We start from the raw sequence: 24,733 nt of genomic DNA on the forward strand, positions 1-24,733 counted from the left end.
GTTCAAATCTAGTCTCCACTACTTACTAGCTTAAATTACTTAATCTTTCTGCTTCAGGGTCCTGAACAAAAAATAGGGATTAGATACATGTATCTCTTCATTTGATGGGAACTAAACACAGCAGTTCTGGGGAAATTCTGATCCTGATTTTGTGATGTGAGGAGAGGGAACTTGAAGTTTATGAGCATGTAGTGTGATTTGGGGAGCATTTACTGAATCTATTAATAAGTACAATAAGTGTTTGCTTAAATCAGATGTCCCACATTGGCTGCCCTAAGGACACATCTGTTTCATTTGGTTCATGCTTGTAAGTTTAATTTTTTAATTAAAAACCAACATTTATTCGAGAGAATAGCAAAACTCCTAGATTTCCATCTTTTTTCAAAAGTGGAAGATCTGGCAGCTCTTGACCTTTAGTGACATGGTTATAAGTATCTGATTCACCTTTATATAGGGGAGGTATTGGTTTCCATCTTCCCCAATGTTGTCTCCCCAACATGGTGTTCAAGTGGCACTCACCATTTATCATTGTGCTTGCATCATTGTTTTTTCTTGTACCTGAACAGTTTGCATTACCTGCCTGGCCTCTAGATATTTGAGACTAAAGGATGGCTTAAGTTTTCTGCCTGTTTTACCTTCTTAATTTCTTTATTACCCTTCTCAATTTCAGTAGCTATTAAAGTTGGTGGGAGAAGTGTAGAAATTAACAAAGATAGGAGTGGAAGCTCCTTTTTTGTTTTTTGTAGTGTTTTTTGTTTAAAACACTACATACATTAAAGTATGTCAAGGAAGTCTGTTTTTTAAGTTTTTAAAACAAGGAATATACAAATAACCCTATAACTTGCTTTTCTAAAATGTATTTTCCCCTCCCAAAATGTGGTAAGTTTTAAAAATTGCAAGCATTACATGTTTAATATAGTTTTATTTTTTGCCTCTGAGGTTCTGTGAGACATTTTCTGGGAGTGAATCGGTTCTATTTTTGAAGTTCTCAGTGGCTGAAAATAAATATGAACCATCTGATCCATATAAGCTCTGTCATCTATGAATGTTTCTACAAACTTGAACCTGTTTATGTTTTCAGTCCAAAGTATATCTTAGACGATAAGGGGAGGAGGACATTAGTATTTCTTTGTATTTATCTTAGAACTTCAAAGGGTAGCTTTCTTTAAGGAGAATTTAATAAATCCTTTTCTCATGCTGCATCCATAAGGTCACGTCTCTGCTGCCTTCACCCCTTGAACGTCTTAGTTGCCCTCTTGATGGGATATATAAAGTTTCTCAAGTTGAAGCATCCAGAGTATGACACGTCTGTTTTTTTATAAGCCCCACACCCCAAGCCATTTACCTCAGGCCTGCAGAATAGTTCAAAATTACTTGTGCTGTTACTTTTTTTCTTCTTCAGTTATTGCTCTTCACTTTATGGCTTATGGGCTTGTTTTGTTTCTTGTTTTATTGGGGAACAGTGTTTTTCCAGGGCCCATCAGCTCCCAAGTCGTTGTCCTTCCATCTAGTTGTGGAGGGCACAGCTCGGCTCCAAGTCCAGTAGCTGTTTTCAATCTTAGTTACAGAGGGCACAGCCCACCATCCCATGCCGGAATTTAACCGGCAACCTTGTTGAGAGGTCGCGCTCTAACCAACTGAGCTATCTGCCCACCCCAATGGCAGCTCATTGTCTTCAGTCTAGTTGTGGAGGGCGCAGCTCACTGGCCCATGTGGGAATCGAACCGGCAACCCTGTTGTTCAGAGCTCACGCTCTAACCAACTGAGCCATCCGGCCGCCCCTGAGCTATTACATTTTATCAGTGAGATCCTGACTTTCATTCCCATTCCAACAGTGGGCTGAATACAACTCCATTCCGTGCTACCAGTGCAGAAGAGGTGATTCACTCCCAAAGGTGCCTCATTGCTATAACTACAGGTAGTAGAATCCAGCCATGCGCACAGTCCCTACTATTCTGCCACAAAGATTATGGGTGTGGGGCAATACTACCTCTAATTGGCCTGGGAAAACGGCGTGGAGGAGAATTTGAGAAATGCTAAGAATAAACTAAGCCCCCTACCACACACCACAGCCCTATTCTTCCTAAGTCACCCATTTTTTTAGTCACCCAATGGAAAGCCATTTTTAAAAATGCTCATTAGATTCTGCACATATGACTGTGAACATAATGGCTCTAGTTCTTCCTACTCTTCCTCTCCTACAAAACTCATAATTCAAGGCTCCTATATTCAATGAGATCTCATAACTAAAAGCACTAGGTAACCCTGGTACCAAATACGTGGGTGAAATCTAAAAATAAATTTTACATCTGCAAATGTCTTAAGGGCACAGCATCCGAAAGACTGAATGAATGTTTTACCTTCTACCCAAAAATTGCATCTTCCAAGTACAGTCCCAAATGTTCTGCTGTCATTATACTAACAGTATTAGCTCTCTTGGATAACCAATAAAGATCCAACTGGACAAGAATCTATTTTGAACTGTTTCACATTAAGCATTTTCCTCTATGATGACTTATACTACTGTGTAACCAATGTATTTTATTCTGCTTTTGAATTTAGAAAATAAAGCAGCCCTCAAAACCACAAGTGAAATTATTTGCAAAAAATGGAAGCCAAAATGTATATAACTGTACTTATATGTTATTGATAAATATATAATTATATATTATAATATGCTTCCCCGGTTAAGTACTGAGTATATAAAAAGTTCTCAGGGAAGAATGTTTGAGTGAGTAATAATAATAAGTACCATGTGACTGGCACTGTGCTAAGTGATTTCCATCCATTATCTTACTTAATCCTTTAAATAACCCTATGAGATATAGACTACAATATTGCTTAATCCACCCTCTCAGAAACTCCATGAATACTATAATCTTCATTTTACTGATGAGGAAAATTGAGTGGCAGGGTAACTTGCTTATTAGTGGCAAAGCCAGGATTTCAACCTATATGTGACCTCAAAAATCTCTTAGTGTTTTCTCACTGCTAAGTACACGTTAAACCTTCCTTGAGGCCCTGATCAACAGCACACTCCATAGAGTAAAACCTTAAGTATTAAATATTAAAAGCCTTGAATCGCTACATATTAGACAAAGAAAAATTAGATTTTGCTACATATAAATAACCTGACACAAGGAATTTAGTTTAAAAAAAAAAAAAAAGCACGTCCAAAAGTGTCCCTTTTTTAATATACACATTCAGCCCAATACCTGTATGTCTTTTACATTTGCTTTAGCAATGCTGGTTTTTGAGAATAAGGTTCACAATGAAAACTCAGGCACAGACCATATTATCATAAAGATGAAAACGATTATGTTTAAATTGTGGAAAGCTTTTCACTCTCACAGGTTGAAAGAATTTTCTGCTTCAAGTTCAGTTAGCTAGAACATTAACCCTCACATCACCCTCCCTCTCTGTCCTACAGCTGCACCCCCCAACATACAGTCTGTTAGCTCTGATAATGAAATTGCTCTTCTTCGGAGAGGGTTGGTGGAGAGTAATAAATGACTGATTCAAGGATCTGAGCTGTCAAATGGTATTTACAATATTCTTTGTGCCTTAGTTCTTATTACAAAGCCAATTAGGTAGGGGTAAGTATGCAGGCAGTTAAATGCCCCTTTGATGGGTGACAAATGCTGTTCTAATTATTATTATTCATAAATCGTAGGCGATTTTGTACCCCTGTGCTTTAGTCAATTTTAGGCACACTCTGTCTGAAACTTGATTCTCTCTATTATGCCCAGGCTCCTCTAGAAAAATAGATAATATGTTAAGCTCTACATGACATTCATGATCTTACCTGTTGGTTGTCAAGATTCATCAGTGTGAGGCTGCATGTTGAGATGGTCAGTTTTATATTCATTCCCGAAAACTGAAGATTACTTTTGCCAAGAACTGTTGATAGGAACTTAACTGGAGGCTTTAAAAATAACAAAACAACACTCAGTTATGAATTTTGTTACAGAATGAATGTTTGTTTTATAAATGTTAAAAATGATCAAAGCCCATACTCTTCGTCTCTATTTTACTTTACATAAATCAAAGGAAATGAAATGATTTTTCTAAATAAAAACTTTTTAAAAAATTGGAACGCAGCAAATTCTTCAGTAAGTAGTGAAATTTGAGCCCTCAGAACTTTTCTCAGACATTCCTTTCTCTCCAAGTGTTGGGAGTAGGGGCCTGCTTTATATAAAAGGAATTCCTATGAGAGCTTGAACTAGCTGAATTCTCAAGTCCTTTTGAACACAAGTATTTTAAAAAAAAAAGTTGCTGTCTACTGTGTTTCCTCGAAAATAAGACCTAGCCTGACCATCAGCTCTAATGCGTCTTTTGGAGCAAAAATTAATACAAGATACAGTCTTATATTTTTGCTCCAAAAGACGCATTAGAGCTGATGGTCCGGCTAGGTCTTATTTTCGGAGAAACACAGTATATGATCCAGCAATTCCACTTCTTATGTACCCCAAAAAACTGAAAGCAGGTACTCAAACAGATATTTGGACATCTATCTTCATAGCAGCATTATTCACAATAGATAAAATGTGGAAGCAACCCAAGTGTCCACTGACAGATGAATGGATAAGCAAAAAGTGGTATATACATACAATGGGATATTATTCAGCCCTAAAAAGGAAGAAATTCTGATACATGTTATAACGTGGATGAACCTTGAGGATCTTATGCTAAATGAATAAGACAACTACTGTATGATTCCACTTATATGAAGTACTTAGAGTGGTCAAAATCACAGAGACAGAAAGTAGAACAGTGGACAAAGTGTGATTCCTGTTGCCTAGCGTCTTTATTCCAACAAAGCAGATTTTCACACACACGCACACACACACACAGAGTAAAGGGAGAGGGAGGAATGGGGAGTAATTATTTAATGGGTATAGAGTTTCAGTTTTACAAGATAAAAAGAGTTCTGGAGATGGATGGTGATGATAACTGCACAACATAAATGTACTTAATATCACTAAACTTTACACTTTTTATGGTTGATAGGTAAACTTTATATTATGTGTACTTTACCACATTTTTTAAACTGGGGGAAAAAAGAGTTAAAAAAACACAAAGTGCTTGGAAGAATCCCTGGCATGTATTAAGTACTCAATAAACGCTAGCTGTCAAAAGAAATTAACTCAAATTTTTCTTTTTCTTTTTTTTTTCTCTTTACAGGTGTACTTTGTGGAACAATGATAGCCTGGTTTGTTTTGTTTTGTTTTGGGGTGTGGGCTCCCTACTCCTGAAATGAAAAAGTCTTCAATGAATGAGTCTTTTGTTGGGACCATTCAGTTGAAGCATCCTATTCATAGAGGTTAGGAGAAAGCAGAGGAGGCTCGAGGCTACTTTGAGGCCATGGGTTCTGTCAGAGAAACTAGTAATAGGGAGTTCTGATATTATTCAAAGGCCATGTATCAGAGTTTTCTATACCATGTGGCTCATCTGAGTCATTCTGGGTTACACTGGGTTCAGCACTATGCGAAGTGATAAAGAACAATAAAAAAAGGAGGCAGGGTGGCAAGGAAATAGAGGGCTAAGTTGAGAATCTGAAGACCTGCCTTCCAAGGCGGGCTCTGATCTTCGCTGTCCTTGTCACTCAAGGCAAATCTCTTCTCTAAGCCACAGTTTAGTAGCTGGAGAAAGGAGAGGGTTCCACTGGAAGATAATCTAAAAATTCCTTCCTTCTTCCGCAGTTTACAATTCTATGATTTATACTCATATAGTTATCTTAAGAACCTTTACACATCCCCTTTGGACTTTTCAAAGCAACTAAACATTTTAGGGTTAATAGCTACTTAATGATAATAATACTAACTACCATTATTGTTGAAAGTCTAATGTATGTCAGACACTGTTAGTCACTCTGTAGACATCACGTCATTTAATTCTTACACAGCTCTATAAAGTAAGTGTTATTTTCTCCCATTTTACAGATTACGAAACCAAGGGTCCACAAGGTGAAGTGACTGGTCCAAGATCACATAGTTACTAGCGTTAAAGAAAAAACCAAATGGCGTCACTTATGCTAAAGCCCATGACACTAAACCCAAACGTAACACCTGAACTATTTGCAGTTTCAACCTTTTCCAGGATTGTAATCTGAATTGGTAAATCTGGAGTTTTCTGGTCACGACCAAAGCGGTAATCTCTCACCTTCCGCCTTCTCCCCATCCCACAAAGGAAGCTGATCTGCCTGATAAGACACCTGCCTTTCCCTAAAGGAAGGTAACCTTGCCTGAAACAATCCTTGCTTTTCTTTTGCTAATAACTTTCTTGTCCGACAGTTCTGCCTATAAAAGCCTTCCATATTGTACAGCTTCTCAGATCACCTCTCTATTTACTAGATGGGACACTGCTCAATTCATGAATCACTCATAAAGCCAATTAGATCTAAGTTTATTTGATTGAATTTTTGTTCTTAAACAGTAGGTGGCAGAAGCAGGATTTAAACCCAAGTATGAAAAATCTTCCTCTACCCATATGCTATTACCTCACATCTACAAGCCACCCATGTTTCTGCTTGAAAATAGGTCAAGGAGTTTTAAAAATCTAAAATGCTAAAATGTAGAATACATACATTATATAATATTCAACTGGGAAGGTACCAAACTGGTCACCTGGTTCAACAACTTTACGGGAACAAAAATGGAGTCGCAGAGAGATGAGATAGCATGTTCAATGAAAAGTAAAGACCCAGACATGGAACCCAGATTTTCTGACTTGAAACCCAGGTGTTTTCTCTGCTCTGTCACTCTAGGCATCACCATTTAAGAGAGTGTCAGGCAAGTCAGAAAAATTTGAGAGATCAGAACAATTTTGAGTGCATCTCTGGTTATCACGCCAATTAATAAAGGCCATTCTGAACCTTAGGTCATATCTTGGAATGAACTAACAACTATTTTGATATTATCTCTCCCATAGTTGAAATATAAAACAAGAAAACCACACCAATATTTACCTTACGCTTTTTAATGGCTCCGTTTACCCCAGGAACAGCTTCACACAGGCGACTTATTGCTTCCCTACAGAACAGAAACCATATAGAGACTTAGCATACTATCTAGCACGCAGTAAGTGTTCAATAAATGTTAGCAAGTATTATGACTAAAATGTACACACATATAATGGTGAGTCTGGACATAAACAACCTTCCTTCACCCCCATAGGAGAAAAACACCGTTCTTAGTCTTTCTGTAGTTTGAACCTAAGAAAACCCAGCAACAGCCTAGTACTGAAAAATTACTTTACAATAAGGAGTCCTACCATTCACCTTCTTCATCTCTTTTTTTTAACTTGAATTTTCAGTTTTGGTTTTTAGTGTTGTTGATTTTTAACCAGAAGGGAGGGGAGAAACTTTATTGTCTGGGAATATTGCACAGTTTACCTTTAGCAAAATCCTCTCTATGGTGTTATGAATAAAAAGCTTTGTAGTAGCTTCAACTCAGCACCACAGACAATTAAATAAAAAAGAAACCAACACTAGAGGAAGTTTAAAAGGATCAGGAGAGAACTGAACTTAAAGGTGGTCTCAAATGGAGCCTTATTGACTAAGTTATTGCTGCAAGCCATTGAGCTTTCATGTAATTTCACAGAAGAAATGAAAATCAATAACAAATTTCCTCCTTTGCTTATTTTTCTGCCCTTACTATATATTGCATTTCCTGAGAGAAAGGCACCACTAAAATAAGTAGTTGTTCCTTAATGGAAGTGGTGAACGAACTGGCGCCCTCCACTCCAGAAATGCAGTTAGATCTAAGAGCTTTTGTGTCTGGGACTCAACATTCATAACTGCCCAAGCTTTCACTCATGTAATATGAGCCTTTGCCTTGTGGCTTTCAATGCATATATTAAACTTTTCACAAAGCAAATGGAAATCTCTAAGCTTTTTGCCAAGTGCCCTGGAGATCACTGTTTAAATTGGTAAACTATATTAACACACACACACACACACACACACACACACACACACACTGCAGTTTTTATATTTCATCTGGTAGACACTTTGGAAAGATAAGCAGAATTCCCAAAGATTCCAGGCATCATTTTGGATTTATAATGTATGCTTTAGTTCAGATTCCATTTTTTCTGGATAAATGAAACTCTTCTCTAAGGTATTAGCTCGTCTGATTTGTGCATAATTACCTGCAACCAAAAGATAGAATGACTTTTTGATTCAGCATATTTTCACAGGATTTTATATTTATTATTTTTCTAGGATTCTAAACTTTGTCTTTGGAGTGAAATAGAAGGATAACATAGAGGGTTGGGCTCTTTTGTGTGGTTGATTGATGTTTTGAGTCACCTTAATGGTTATTCAATAATTGATGAGGCACATAAAATCGATCAAAATTGGCCTCTGGTGTTGCCAAAATAACTAGTGCCAAAATACCAACCCCACTATGTTGTTGGTATTTAATAAAGAGGTATTATAGGGTATTATCAGATCCTTTACTCCATAAGAGCATACTGGTCCACTGGAGGACTTTGGCCAAAAAACTCCTTGTAAATGGTTTGAAATAAAAGTAGAAACAAAGGTGGGCATTGATGCTGTTAAATATGATAACAGTTATTATTAGAAGTTGTTACTTTTTATTAGCACCCTCTCTACAAAGTGCTTTCCCAGACATTGTGGGTTTTTTTCATTCTTATACCAACTGTCAATACCTTCTAACAAAAAGTAAAGCCGTGAATTTGAATTAAAGATAATGCTTTATACCATGAGCACTGCTCACAGAGGGTTTGGAAGCATGAACCTTTCTGGCAGTGGAGCCTGGAAATTCCAGACAGAGGGAAGAACATGTGCAAAGATAACAAAACAGAAATTATCATAATATGAGGGGAAGTACACTGGTCCTCTTTGATATTGCTGGAGCATGAAGTGTGGTAGGACAAGAGTGTCGACAAGTGAATTTGAGTCTGAAAACTTTTTCAGTAAAAGGCCAGATAGTAAGTACTTTAGATTTTGCTCTTTTGCAACTGTTCAACCCTGCCCTTGCAGCTCAAAAGCGTTGTAGACAAATGAACATGGCTGTGTTCCAATAAAACTTTATTTCTAAAAAGAGGCAGCTGGCCACATTTGGCCCAAGGGCCATAGTTCACATTCATTATAATTTTAAAACTAAAAATTAGAACAAGTACAAGATACTTCACTCTCATTAAATTAGCAAAAATGAAAATTACAAAATTCAGTGTTGGGAAAAATGGGAATAATTCCACTTTAGGTATAGTCACTGCTGGGGGCCATGGTTAGTATTAATACCATCTTTCTAGAGAGTAAGTTGATAAAAGATAACATACATCATAAAATTTGTCAAAGCTTTTGACAAGCGAGGGAGAATTTATATTGAAATAGCATTGAGTATTTATATAAAAGAAACATTTATCATAGAGTAAAAAAAAAAACCCAAAGCTTGTGATATAGATATACAACATATCAATATAAATATTGCCACTTGGAATGTTAAGTATGATAGGAAGACTATTGAAATGAGGGGATCTACATAAATTAGTGGGAAAAAGTAGAACTTGAATGGTATATACACACTGGTAGCAGCTATGTAAAATTAATTCTGTATAAATAGTGATATAGAAAGAACTTATAAACTGAGTTGATTAAGGTGGTGTGTGTGTGAGTGTGGTTTATTTCTTGTTATTGAGTCTATGAATGTTTAGATGTAAACAACATAATGTTTTACCTTTATTGTGCAGTTGATTGGATAAATTCTCTTCTCTTTTAAAATATTCAAAGAAATGCAAAGTAAGTCCCCTCAGCAGGACTTTTGCTCCTGAGCTGGGGCGATGTGAAGGCCCATCAAGGATGGGGAGGTGACAGAGTTTCTCTCTTTCTTGCCAACCCCCACAGAGAAGTGGGACAACGTTCGTGTTACAGATAACACATCTTATTTCTCTCTCTGCTCCTGTCCCAGCTTAGCCTTTAACTCTTCCATCTTTATAGCCCCTAAACCCAGATTTATCTTCTCAGTTTATTTGGTAGACTTGCCTGTTTCCATTCCCCCAAAGTTTCATAAAGAAAACAGTCTTGACCAGATCTAAAACACTTTTATATTAGAAATCCCTACTTCAGAATGATGCATGATGCTGTAGCAGAGAGCCTGGGTTTTAATGAACGAGCGGCTCCTATCTATATGGCCAGGCCCAGTACTAAGCATCTCACTGAGTCTTAGCAATGCCATTTCGAGGTAAGTATTTTATCCACGTTTTACAAATGTGAAAACTAAAATTCAAAGAATTTAAATACTTGCCGCCACATAATGTGGCTGATAGTGGGAGAGACAAAACGCAAATCCAGGTCTAACTTCAAAACTCACATTCACCCAGGGAGGCACCATATTGCCAGGTATATGAAAAGGAGGGTCTAGGGAAAGAGGTATACTGGGTGTCCTTCCCTTGCTCACTCCCCAACATAGTGAGGGAGTGAGCAATGGGATTGGCCTTTTTGGCCAATCCTTAATGCCAATGTGGCTGAGGTAAACTGCCAAGGGAACAGGGCAAAGTAGCAGGGATCCGCTCTGGAAATGGCTCCCATGGATGGCCCTAGCCTCGCTTAACCGTTTGCTTTCTATACTTGGCTGTTATCTCCCTATGGAAGAGAATAGCATCCAGACCCCAGCCATATGCCCAAGTAGGCAAGCACTCATGTGTGTGCACAGGCTCACTCACTCAGAACTTGAATGTCAGTTGAGGAACCGGAAGCTTCACAGATTCTGAAAATCTCTTGATATACAACTTTTTGCTCAGAAGAAAAAAGGGGAAACTTGTGCTTATGAACTTGCTTTTAAAGTAGTTGTTATGTTGTACACCACGCTCATAGCAGTATTATTCACAACAGCTACAACACAGAAGCAACCCAAGTGTCCATCAACAAGTGACTGGATAAGCAAAATGTGGTACTGTATATACACACAATGGAATACTATTCAGCCCAGAAAAGGAAATTTTGCAGCATGCCACAACATGGATGAACCTTGAGGACACTACGCCAAGTAAAGTAAGGCAGTCACAAAAAGACAAATACTACGTGATCCCACTTATATAAAGTATTTGGAGTAGTCAAAATCATAAAGACAGAAAGTAGTGGTTGTCAGGGGTCTGAGGGTAGGGGAGAATGGGGAGTTATGGTTTAATGCGTATAGACTTTCAGTTTTACAAGATGAAAGTAATTATGGGATTTGGTGGTAGTGATGGCTACACAACAATAATTTATTTAATAGCACTGAATATACACCTAAAAACGGTTAAGATGGTAAATTTCATGTTCTGTGTATTTTTACTACCACCACCACCACCATCACAAAATTCATTATTAATTTTTTTTCTTTTTGAGACTAAAGAGAGTCACAGACTCTCTTTTCAATAAAAGGCCTGATTGTACAAACTTTTGTATTCAATTTTAGAGTGCCCACAACCCACCTCATCATAACTAACCCCCAGAAAATCATGTGTGGGCCTCTTAGGAATCCACAGATCCCAGGTTAAGAACCACTGCTTTAAAATAACCTCTCAAATTCTGTTTTCTTTGCTGATAGCAGTGTTAACAAATCTCCTGAAACTCCATCCAGGGAAGACAGATACATGCCTGCATTTTGTTGCCTTTCTTTACAAAGATCTTTTCTTCCCCTCAGACTGGGACCAAGAGATTAACTATAACATTTTCAAGAACAGACAGTACTTTCAATGCTTTTCTGAAGTTTTAGCTATACCCTCCCACCTAAAGCGTTGACTTTATAAATGCTGAGGAAAAAGAAAACAGAGAACCCCAAGTAGGGATTCCTCAGAGGACCTGGGGTGCCCCCGCCATCCCAGTTGTCCAAGCAGCCTGGATTTCTGCATAATCCTTTGGTACTGACTTGCCTTGAGACATTCTCCAGCCAACAAACATTCAGCAAATGTCCTCTCAGAAGAGCAGAATTTGGGGAGTTTAAATGGCTAAAGATTTCCACCCTGGGAGCCTGTACTGGAAGGAAAGAGGGAGAAACGCCTCACAGCACCAACAGTGGCCACTTTGTTTATTGTTTTGCCACATGAGAGGGAAGGGGAGAAGTGGGCTGATGTAAGAGAATGAGAATGCAGATGAAGATTTGCTTTTAAGCATATAAAACCCTGCCTACGCCATAAGACCTAAAAAAGATATTTTGTCTGTCTTAACAGAGTCCAAACTAATCATGCAAACAAAGCCACCTTTCTTCAGCAACCCCTAGCTGCTACAGTACTTGTTATAATTTTTCTGGGTCTTTAACCCTTAAACAGTTAAACTCCTCTGGAAGCAATGTTGCCTTCATCCCCTCCCCTTTATTTTTTAAGTTTAGAAGGCAATATCACAATCCAAGACAAAGTGGAACATTTAATGGGGTTGGGAGGAGGGGCTGTGGGACAGATTATTTGTAGTGAATGTCAAAAAGCAATTCTTCAGTAGATAGGAAAGACAGAAATTGTGTAACATGAAACCAGGAATAGTTAAAAGCAGCTCTCCCCACCTACCACCACGACCACCACCACCACCACCATGGCGCACACACACCCTCTCCCTCTCCCTCCTCCTCTCCCTCTCCCTCTCGCTCTCCCTCCTCCCCCTCTCCCTCCCCCTCCCTCTCCCCCTCCCCCTCTTCCTCTCCCTCTGGGAGTGGTTTCAGTTTTGTCCAAACAGAAACGAGAATAAATTTTAATCACAGCAAGAGCCCTTCCAAAATAAAACTCAAAAATACTTAGGTGAACAAAGCCACCTGTATTTCCCAAGGGACTATCCCTTACTTTTCATCTCCAACATGAATCCTTAAAGAAATCAGTGATCAATGTGGAAGAGACAAGTTGTCACCTGAATGACTCAAATGGCCTTCATACTGATGAATGAAGGGACTTGTGTGTCACACAGACTCCACACCAGTGTGGTATTATGTGGTTCCAATTGTCCCAGGGAAACGAGTACCTTCTTTTTTGAAATCTTTGCCTTTAGAACATCAAGGCTCAGTGATCTATGTGTTCAATTTCGTCCAGTTTGGTGAAATTAAAGCCATCCAAGAATGTGGCAAGCCCTCAGACAGGGCACTTTAGAACATGAGCCTGCTTCCACGGTGATAAGCACACAATGAATGCAGTCAATGCCCAGAGACCAGTAGAGAATGGAGAGCTTCAAACTCCCTTTGTGCTATTATCAAGGGGCATCGCCCATGCACTCTAGGAGGGCAGGCTCAGCCCATAAAATATATCCTTTCATTTTTAGAAACAGGCACTTGGGTCCCAGGGTGGTCAAATAAAACCTTTCAGTACTGCCCACAGCATTTACTCTTACCTTGACTTATCTCACGACTGCATTCAACCTGAATTATATTTAAAATCTGATTCTGAAGTACATTCACCATTCTACTCAGTGCAAGCAACCACAATACACAGGTTGTTCTGTCTACTCCGTGATTCTGCTCTTTGGCTCTGATGCAAATGTTGACCCATCAATTGCACTTTAATGAAGTAAAAGACCATCTTGTCCCCAGGATGGCACCTCTCCTACAAGTCTCCCCTATTGAATGAAGGAAATGAAATGCTGGTTTTCTCCTATCCCACAATGATTTCCTGTGATAAAAATCATATATTTCAAACTGCAAACACCTACACCCACCAACTGATAGCTTATACACCTTATATGTTTAAGCCTTATGAAAATGACAAGAGAAATGCAGATGATTTTCTACAAAACATACTGGGATTTGTGAATCCAAAAGACTGTTCTCCTTTACTTGGGGATAAACTGGAAATTCCTAAAACAACTCTGCTTTAGACAGAATATTCAAAATATTATGAAAGTATGTCTGTTGGAATTATAGAATGTACTGATCATTCAGGTTGTCACTTAAGAGTCACAGCTCATTTTCTTAAAACACCAAAGTAGATCCAACTTAATCACCCATTTTATTCACCACATTTCACTCCAGATGATATTTATCTACTACAACAATCAGGCCTATCTTCAAAAAAAAAGGAAGATTTGGCACTAGATTAGACACTTATAACAGTGTGCCAAAGAGATACCAATAATATTGAGGAAGACAGCAATTGGTGGAATGAGTGTATAACTTCCACCACTGTTTTTTTAAAAAGTGACTGGTTTGTTTTTTTTAGGGGCCATTTGAGATATATGTTATAGATTTTACCTGGTAAAAAAATACGTTATAGAAATTATCTGGTGGTATCACTCTCTCTTTTTATTTTTTAAGAGTATGTGTGTACCTCTGGAAGGAATCAATATTGGCCTCGCCTGTTCAGTCCACTGTGGCAATTAAAGGTAGGACCACTGCAGCCTGCACATCTGCTAAAAATTCACCAGTATAACCATTTAGGTATGTGGTGATCAAATTTTAAAGTTCTTAAGGATCAACTGGGATGCTGGTTAAAATGCAGATTCCTGAGACTGTTCCTAGAGACTTTGATTCTCTACAGGTCTGGGGTGGGGCCTAAGAATCTCCAATTCTTTTTCTGAAGCAGATCAGTTCATGGGCCATGCAGCTGATTAAAACTTCTACTTGGACTCACTGCACAACTTCAACCAGATGGTTGTGTTAGCGGATGCCAAGGAATTAGGTCACCTGTTTCTAGCGGCTAGGGTAGGGAAGGACGGCTACACCACCTGTACATTTGATCATGTTCCATTTGACAGAAAATCTGTCTTCAACTTGGTCACTCAATACACTGGAATAGATATTTCATATAATCCATGCTCTCCTCTCCCCTTGGTTCCCTTTCATCCCTGCCATCTCCTCATGGGAAAGGCTTCACCAGAGGGCATGTGGAGGTCCTAAACCTCTTTGCTCACATTACCCCCTATACACACGCGTGGTAATGAGTGACCTACATTCTCTCTCCCATCTGGCAGCCTGGATGTCGAGAGGTCTAGTCCATCTGTCCCTCAAAATGCATTCATACTCTAGGAAGTGGTTCTCAACCTTGGCTGCACATTGGAGAAAGACGGGGCTCTTTAACAAATCCTGAAGACTGCATCTCATCTCCAGACGTGCTGAGGTAATTGGTGCAGGGCGGGGCTCGGATACTGGGAGTTTTAAAAGTTCCCTCAGGTGTCTCCAACAGAGCTGAGGTTGAGAAGCACTCGATAACAGCAGTGTGCAGGCCTTTTATTGCAAAGAGCCATACAGTAGGAATGTTAGGCTTTGCAGGCCATACAATCTCTGCTGCAACTACTCAACTCTGTAGTTGTAGCTCAAAACCCAGCCACAGACAATCCTTAAACGAATGGGCATGCTTGTATGCCAATAACACTTATGGACACTGAAATTTGAATTCTATATAATTTCCACATGTCACAAAATATTCTTCTTTTCATTTTCCCCCCAACCGTTAAACAATGTCAAAAATCATTCTTGGATCAAAAGGTGGCAAAATCAAAAATCAGGTAGCAGGCAGGCTAGGTGGCCTGCAGGCTGTGACTTGCTGCCCCTTCTGGAGCAGACCATAAATGAGTTTAAGAGGTTGTGGGGTCGGGTCAGCTATTCGTTTGTGCATGGCAGGAAACATACCAGAACACACCTTTTAATCTTTACAGACAAAGATTAGTTATATGTATTTTGGACTTGGTCTTGTTCAGTTTCTTGGTACAGGAGGCTGGGTTTTATAAAAGATGAGTCTTCCTTCTACTATGTAAATATAGTTTTACAAACTGTAAATTATCATCTTACATTCTTTGTCCCTCCTACCAGCACTCAGTGTAGGGAGAGGGGAACTGAAATTCTTCACATATATCTATATATCTATATCTATATCTATATCTATATCTATATCTATATATAAAGAGAGACAGAGAGAGAATTGATATATACTATATATTATATATTATATATTTCAACTAAACTTCATTATGTGATACTATATGCGTGATCCAGTAAAATGTGCTTGGGGGACACAGAAATAAAAGTGCAAAATTATAGTAAACGTTAAAAGGGAAAAAAGTTGAAGGCTTTAACTTATCTATAACTCCTCTATGATAATAGAGAACGAAGAAAGGCTGGTTAAGTGGGCTCTGCAATCAGACAGCCAGAGTTCAAAATCTAGCTGTCTCCTACAAGCTCTGTGACTTTGGGCATATTTTTAAAGCTACCTATGTCTCAATTTCTTAAATATATAAAGTGGGTATAATAATAGTGTTTTGAAAAATGCCTCAGTAAATGCTAGCCATTATTATTGCATTATCCTTACAATGTCTGCCTGCTTTAAGAACTGGGTCTAACCTGCTTTTTACAATGCCTGGTACCCAGCAGAGTACTTTGTGTGTTATAACTGAAATGCTATAGATAATATGTTGTACTAGTGGTCCAATTATGTCTATTACGCAAATAGTAATAGAGAAAGAATACAGGTTTCAAGAAAGGCAGAATGCCTACCTGATTTTCTTTGGATACTCCATGGCACCTAGTAGGCTACTCTGGACATAATACAGAGGGTACCAAAAAAATGTGTACATATTTTAAGAAAGGAAAAACTATTAAAATCGTAATATTCAATATATACCAATAACAAAAGATGAACACAAGTCATGTGCATACATTTTTTGGGCACCCCCGGCATATAGTCATATATAAATGTTTAGACAGTTCTATAGCATGAAACAAAGTGTGATCCTCATCTCCTTATATAACCCACACCCCCTTTCAGAACAGAGGTAGTCACTGCCCCCAGTTGCTGGAGTGTTCACTGTTAATGGCTCACAGCTGAATTCCTTCCCCAGAAATTGTCCTCTTTAAGGCAGTTACCTTGCCCACAGACATGTCCCCTCCCCAGAGGCAACAGGCAACCATTGGCAGGTCAATATGGGGTTTGAAGGCCTGCTCTTGAGATCTGCTAAGGCCTTTGTTGAGATGGCATCACTACTGAACCTCTCCCCTGCCCAGTCATGCACCCCTCACTCCCTCACGTGTTAATCTTGAGCGCCCTCCCAGTAACCCTTTTGCTTTAACTCTTCATCTCAGAGTCTGTTTTTAGATGCAGCCTAAGGCTGCTAATGAGCTGCTGCCAGAATTATGCTACTTTACATTGGCAAATACACGTAACCAGAGGATGTCTTTCCATTTCAAGAATCTCTGTTGTCACAGATGATAGTGAAGAAAAAAAAAAAACTGTTTTCAGAGAAATTCTTGTAAGTGATTCAGATGATTTGGGTCAAAAAGATCCACCTTCTCATTGTTCAAACACACTTGAAAATACACATTTTCCTAGAGTAGGTGCAACTCTCACATGCTACAACCCATGTTTAATTAAGGAGCCAGAGCTGTGCACTTATTCCATTAGGCATTTCTCAGTTTTCCTAAGGAGAATACTAATAGGAAATGAAACGAATCTGCCTGGCAGGTGTAGAGATACACTAACTGTCTTGCATTTCCTTGGGCCACAAAGCTCTCTTTTTATCCCAGAAAGGACTCTCTCAAGCTGAGATTCATTTCTAATGAATTTTGAGTGCCCCCATCTACCTCACTCCTCCCAAAAGGAACTGTATCATTGATTTTTCTGGCTATATATACATATACATATAGCAGAATTAAAACTTGCTGCTCTGGTATTCCCTCAGCTTTGCCCTTGTCCTTTCTTAAAAATAAAACAATAAAAACCTCCAGGTGCTTTTGGGGATTTCCTGGGGAACCACCTTTTCAAAAATAAGGGGTTTCCATAAGATGTACGGTCCAGCTGGTGACCTCATTGTGAAATCAGTGCATAGGTTTCCTTTACACCTGTGGTTCTCAAGGTGTGGACCCCGACCAGAAGCATCATCTTGGAACTTGTTAGACATGCAAATTCTTGAATCAAAAACTCTGGGAGTGGGGTCCAACATTCCGTGTTTTAACAAGCCCTCCGAGTGACTGCTTCTCTTGCATGCTAAAGTTTAAGAACCACTGATTGACACAATCTGAGGTGGTTTTTTTTCTCCTCATTAGAAATCATAAAAGGAAACTAAAAGTATCCTCACGTATAGATCTCTGAGCATCTTTATGAAATCCCTTCCAGAGAGAACTCACAAACCAGGAATCTATCTACCCAAGATAAATTCCAACCTGAGGACTGAACGTTTCCTTATTGTCACTTTAGGCTTTCAGCGTTCCCTGAGTTGTGTTTCTTCAAATTGTTTCATTTTGATTGAGGCCTAGTACACAGGAGTCAGGCAGATCTGATTTCTGGTTCCACCACTTACTAACTTGCTAAGTGACATTGGTGAGTTCTGTCATTTCTATAAGTCTCAGTATCCTCATGAGTACAATAGGATTAATAGTCATATCTATTTTATAAATATTAATTTTTGTGATGATGACAATGATGATGATAGTAGCTGTTAACTAACACCAAACTGCTCTGTAGATTGCTTGCTAATGGTAGAAAACATGCCTGAGACCCTAAACTAGAAAGAGGTTGAAGTTCAGCCAGTTCCATGTGGATTGAGAAATCCTACTCTTCATCTGAATCGACTCCTTGGACCCCAAGAGTCTCTGAACCAAAATGAGTATCTTTAGTGAATTTATTTTTATTCCTTTGTTCAATAATATATACAAATGGTACCCAACTCGCTACCATGGAGCCAGGGACCTGAGCCAGTTGTCTAAGAGCTCCTCATTCTGGAATTTAGCCTAGTTCAGGATACCAGAGTCCATGTTTGTGGGTTGTTTAGGTTTTTTCTTCTTTTTTTCTGATTGCTAGCAGTGACCATGGAATCTTCAAGACCTCCACAGTCATGTCAAGACCTGTGAGAAGCCCTGAAACCTTTCTGTTGATCGATAAATATTTATTGATCCAACTACGTCCCAGGCATTAGCTCTGAAACATGCCAGGCCCATGGACTAGGCTCATGGACCAGGGAGAACCTTAAAGCCCAAAGATGATAGATGACGGAGCCCTTATGATTGTTCCGCTGAAATACAGTGATAGAGGACCCAATCCCTCTAGGCCAGCCACACTCTGGGGCACCCTCTGAGCTTTCTCAGGAGGCTCCCATGTAACTGCAGGGCTAGCGTTTCCAGGAACAGTGGTTCCAAAGGCCTATTCTACTTGCATTGTTAAATGATTCAGACCAGGAGGTGTCTATCAAAATCAAAATTCGAAATCCACTCTCTTGTGCCTGGAGAACATTTGCACAGAGTATAATTGAGAATGCTTGAGATGCTACCAACATTCAGTATTGACTGCTAAAGGAAAACCCAAAAATGGCCACAAAAGGGAGATAGATACTAGAAGCCATTCTCATCTGACTCTACATGGTAAAGAAGGCCTGGGGGTGGTGGGGGAAAGAGGGCGCGGGGGAATAGCTATAGAATGCTACTTCATTCAGCAATCAGAAATAAAAAAATATTGAGGTCTCCCCAAAGTGCAAAGGCTTTAACATTCATGCATTTTAACCTCTGAATTAATTTGTGTCTCCTCAAACACTTGAGGCCATTCACTACCATCCATATTTAGACGTGAACAAAAAACTAACTTCTCAATTGGGTCAGTGAATGTACGTATATCACCTATTTGAGAGTATGTGTTTGTGTGTGTATGTGTTTGTATGATAATATCTACACATCTGTAAGTTTCTATAGATTCATATGGATAAATTAGCAGGCCCTGGATGTTAGCTGCAATATATTTTTAGAAACCACTCCATAAAGTAGATCATATTTTCCATGGAAAAGATGCTATAATTGGGAGTTTCATTCCTGACCAAGGCTCCCTGACAAATAAAATATAGATACTGTAAATAGCCTGTCATAGAACAAAAATAATGACCATTTTATAAACATCTGTAAATATCTAAAGTATTAAAACAGTGCCCTAGGTTCTATAAAAGTGGCATAAACATAAAATACCTATCCATGCAGTCTTCAAATTTCTTTCACTATATAAAAACACAGCTCCATTGAATTATGTCCTAAAATTAATGTGCTAGCTATAATAACACAAAACATTTGATCGACAATTTTGCAAACCTTAGATTTTAATGGAGCATTTTGGGGATGATTTAAATAGTCCAATCTCCCTCTCTCTCTTTTTTAAGGTGTCCAAAGAAATTGATCTAATGTCTTTGTTTCCCTTTGAGGTAGAAATCTATTTTGTATTGATTGCACCTACTACCTCCATTTTACAAGCTTCTTTCTGCTACTGCTTTTTCCTCTCTTCCTCCTCCTGCCCCCACTTCCCTTTCCAATATATGACTATTTTATGGAACTACCATATCGCCACAATGCAACTCTGTCCTGGCCAAAGATGAGTGGTCCAGGATTAGGTGCCAATCACCAGCTTACCTGATAATTTGATTTTTTGGAACTAAGAGAACCAGAGACGGGGAGTCTCCACACTCCTGCAGGTGAGGCTTTGGGAAGTCCAGACCCCGGTATTTCTATTGGTTTGTTCACTGTTCCTCAGTTTCCATGAACTGCCCCAATATCCTTTTAAGAAATCCCTCTTTTGGTTTAAGCGAGGCAGAGTCATTTTCTGTTACTTAAAGCCAAAAAGACTCAATAAATACACCTATGGCAAGTAGATATACTTAAAATTATTTTTTCCACCTTAAAGCTCAGGTCAAAAGCAAGTACTACTCACACTTAATGACCTAGAAAATGGGCATAATAAATGACAAAAATATGTTACAAATTAATATGTACCATATAATGCCACTTTAGTGTTTGAACATAAAATTGGAAAACTTTTATACCAAACTATGACTCCTGGTTATCTCCAGTGATTTGTCTGTTTTTCTTCGTTCTACCCTACTTCCCAACTCCCACAATAAGCCACATTTACATTTGGTAGTCAGGATAAAAAAATCATGAAAAAATGTTAAGAGTCAGATGTCCCATAGAGGACTGACATCAGTGATGATGGTGATCACAGCCATGTCATTCTTTCACTTAGAATTGATTTTTAAAGATGACTCAGGCCTGCCTTTTCTCCCTTGCCTCCCACCATCTTAGCCTACTCACAGCTACAAGAGCAGCTTCTTAGCTTCAGTCCAAAGCAATGTCATTAGGAACTACTAAGTGCTATCATTAGGAAACACTAAGTCATTAGGACAGGATTTGACTTAAGTGGGAGTATCTGGGTTTGAGCCCCAGCAAAAGAGCTGTGTGGTCTTGGGATGGTCAGTTAACTTCTCTGAGCTTCAGCTTCCCCTGCTCTAAAATGCAGACCTGTAGTACCCTCTTCCTGGGGTGATTGTGTGGCTCATGAAAGAACATTGATGCAAAAGCTTTGTGCAGTGCTAAACAAACATGAGCTACGCTCTCCTTTTGTCCTACAGCAGCCCTTTTGGCCAGTGTGACTTCTGGTTGGGCTTCCTTGTCAAGAAATTAGAAGAAGCCACTCCTTACCAAATTCTCTTGACTGCAGGACCTGCTAGAAACTCAGGCCCTGAAGCCTCAGTTATCCTTCCCTTACTGGCTTTGCACCCTTTCAACAAAATAAAATAATTTGAACAATATATTGAATACTCCAATATCATCTAGTAATTATACTTTTTAAAAATTGTAGTAAAATATTCATAACATAAAATATGCCACTGTAACTATTTTTAAGTATACAGTTCAGTGGCATTAAGTACATTCACATTGTTATGTAACTATCACTGCCATCCATCAGCACAACTTTTTCATCTTCCCAACTGAAACTCTGTACCCGTTAAAGCATTAACTCTCCCCGTAACAGCCCCTGGCAACCACTATTCTACTTTCTGTTTCTGGATCTGACCACTCTAGGTACCTCATAGTAAAATGAAGTGAAGTGAAATCATACAGTATTTGTCATTTTGTGACTGGCTTATTTCACTTAGCATAATTTCATATGGTCTGAATAGTGTGTCTCCCCTAAATTTGTATGTATATTAACAAATTAGTATACATACAAATTATTAGTATTGTATACTAACTCCCAAAGGTGAGGTATTAGTAAGTGAGGTCTTTAGGAGGTCACAAAGGTGGAGCCCTCATGAATGAGATTAGTGTTCTTATAAAAGAGACATCTCAGAACTCCCTAGCCCCTTCTGCCACATGAGGATACAATGAGAAGCCTGTGACTCGGAAAAGGGCCCTCACCTGACCATGCTAGTACCTTGATCTCAGACAATCCATCCTCCAGAACTGTGAGAAATAGATTTCTGTTTTTTATAAGCTACCCACTCGGTGGCATTTTGTTGTAGTAGTCCAAAGAGATGAAGACAGGGCTCGTCCATTTTGTAGCATGTGCCAGAATTTCCTTCCCCTTTTTTTCAGCTTTACTGAGGTATAACTGACAAATAAAATTGTAATATATTTAAAACGCACAACGTGATCATTTGATATATGCATATGTATACATTGTGAAAGGATTCCCACAATCAAGTTAATTAACACCTCAATCACCTATTTACTTTTTTTGTTGCTGTTGAAAACACTTAAGATCTAGTCTCTTAGCAAATTTCAAGTATACAATACAGTGTTATCAACTATAGCCACCATGAGCTACATTAGGTCCTCAGACCTTAATCGTCTTATGACTGAAAGTTTGTACCCTTTTACCATCATCTCCCCGTTTCCCCCAGCCCACAGCCCCTGATAACCACCATTCTACTCTCTGTTTCTATGAGTGCAACTTTTGTTGTTAAACTTTTTCTTCCTTCCTTCCTTTCTTGCTCTTTCTTTCTTTTCTTTTCTTTTCTTTTTTTTTTTTTTTTGGAGATTCCACATATAAAGGATACCATCCAGTATTTGTCTCTCTGTCTGGCTTATTTAATTTAACATAATGCCCTCCAGTTTCATTCACATTGTCACTACTGGCAGGATTTCCTTTTTTTAAGGCCAACTAATATTCTGTGTTTTGTTTATCCATTCATCTGTCAATGAATACTTGGGTTAGTTCCACCTTTTGGTTAGTGTGAATGGTGCTGCTCTAAACACAGGCGTACAAATATCTGTTCAAGTCCCGCTTTCAATGCTTTTAGATACGTAGATACCCAGAAGTGGAATTGCTGGATCATATGGTAATTCTACTTTTAATTTTTTGAGGAACTCCCATACTCTTTTCCATAGTGGCTGCCACCATTTTACGTTGCCACCAGTAATGCACAAGAGTTCCTAATTTCTCCACATCCTCACCAACATTTGTGATTTTCTATTTTTTTTCTTTTTAAGAATAGCCATTCTAATGAGTGGGAAGTGCTATCTCATTGTGGTTTTGATTTGCATTTCCCTAATGATTAGTGATATTGAGACTCCTTTCATGTGCTCGTTGCTCATTTATATATCTTCTTTGGAGAAATATCCATTCAAGTACTTTGCCCAGTTTTTAATAGGGTTGTTTGTTTTTTATTGTTGTTGAGTTGTAAGAGTTCCTTATTTATTCTGGATATTAACCCTTTTTCATATATATCATTTGCAAATATTTTTCCCATTCTGTGGATTGCTTTAGTAACTATACTTCTTGGCCTTATGCCTGTTCACTCAGTGACTGGGCGCTTAACTGGGACACGGCTGATGACTCTGAGCAAAAGGTGCTGTTGACTTTCCTGTCCTTTCCTGTCCTCTCTCTTCCTCTGGCTCTGTCATGCTCTCATGAAGAGAACACGCCCAACTGCTTGGAAGCATTTGTTTTCTATTACTAGATCTTGTAAGACTTCTAAAAGGAATTTAATTGGCTATTTCATCTCAGATATCTGAGAAGTGAGATCTCAGTCCTAAATAAGCTGGAGAACAGTGGAAATTGAAACTAGAAGAGGTGGTGGTTGTACATGTACACGTACACAAACACACACACACACACACACACAAACACACACACCCCAAAACCTCCAGCAAGGGCTTCCTGACATCTACACATGTGTGAAAGGAAGTATCCATTACAGCAGTGCTTGCCTAGGAGTGTTTGACTGTTAGGTTTTATTGTAACTGTCTCACTAGCTGATAAGTCAGAAACCTTGACCCTAGAACACCAAACCCTTACTGCGGTCTTAACTTTCGTTCTTGACCAATGCACAATGAAATTTATTTTGTCCAACCATGTATATCTGGCCTTAGCCACGGTGCTCATTTTCAATACTTCGCATGACCACTAAGAACTAGAACTTTGAAACTCCCCAGTTTTTTCTCCTTACCACTCTTCTTAGTAAATGTCTTCACTGGGGAGCATTCCCTTGCCTAACAAATGAACAGACTTGGCCTTTTATTGCCCCCCTCCGTCCCAATGGTCTATTTTGTCTGGCATCTGGGCTGCAATCCTACTCCTAACTCCATGGCCTCCTCACAAGTCAACACAGAACCCACACACTAGATGCTGTACGGTTACTTCAAGTTTTACACAAAAGTACAGACACTTATCCATGCTAGCTGCACCAATCCCATTCCTAACAATCCCCAAGAAATTTAGGTAAATTCTAGCCTGTGTTCAAACAGATACATTCATTTAGCTACCTAACATGCAGATATTGGACCTCTCAGAATATTTGCCTTCCTGCCATTCACATTTCTTAGAAACCACACGCATAGGCCTTTATGTAAATGTCCAGCTGCATCCTGGACCTGCTTTGCATTTCATGGTTGCTTGTACACACACACACACACACACACACACACACACACTCACGAAGCATGCATTTGCCTCTGAAGAACTGCCTTTAATGTCCTGTTGAAGCCAAAGAATCAAAGTTTCAAGCTAGTGAATTAAATTTGCAGAATCACTGCTCAGGAGCAATAACGTTTCAAACAGGAAATTAGTCCAA

At 38.9% G+C, this 24,733-nt stretch overlaps 1 protein-coding gene across 1 annotated transcript in view; it reads right to left on the minus strand.

The window, feature by feature from the left end:
- Positions 1-24,733, minus strand: part of SHC4 (SHC adaptor protein 4) — a 107,034-nt gene that overhangs the window by 43,535 nt on the left and 38,766 nt on the right. The window contains exons 3-4 of the mRNA XM_081049957.1: positions 6,968-7,031; positions 3,806-3,925 (exon numbers count right to left, since the gene is read on the minus strand). Coding sequence (XP_080906083.1) covers positions 3,806-3,925; positions 6,968-7,031 — 184 coding nt within the window. The remainder of the gene's footprint in view (positions 1-3,805; positions 3,926-6,967; positions 7,032-24,733) is intronic.

Source organism: Rhinolophus hipposideros (assembly GCF_964194185.1).
Source record: "Rhinolophus hipposideros genome assembly, chromosome: 5".
In the NCBI taxonomy this organism is placed as follows: domain Eukaryota; kingdom Metazoa; phylum Chordata; class Mammalia; order Chiroptera; family Rhinolophidae; genus Rhinolophus; species Rhinolophus hipposideros.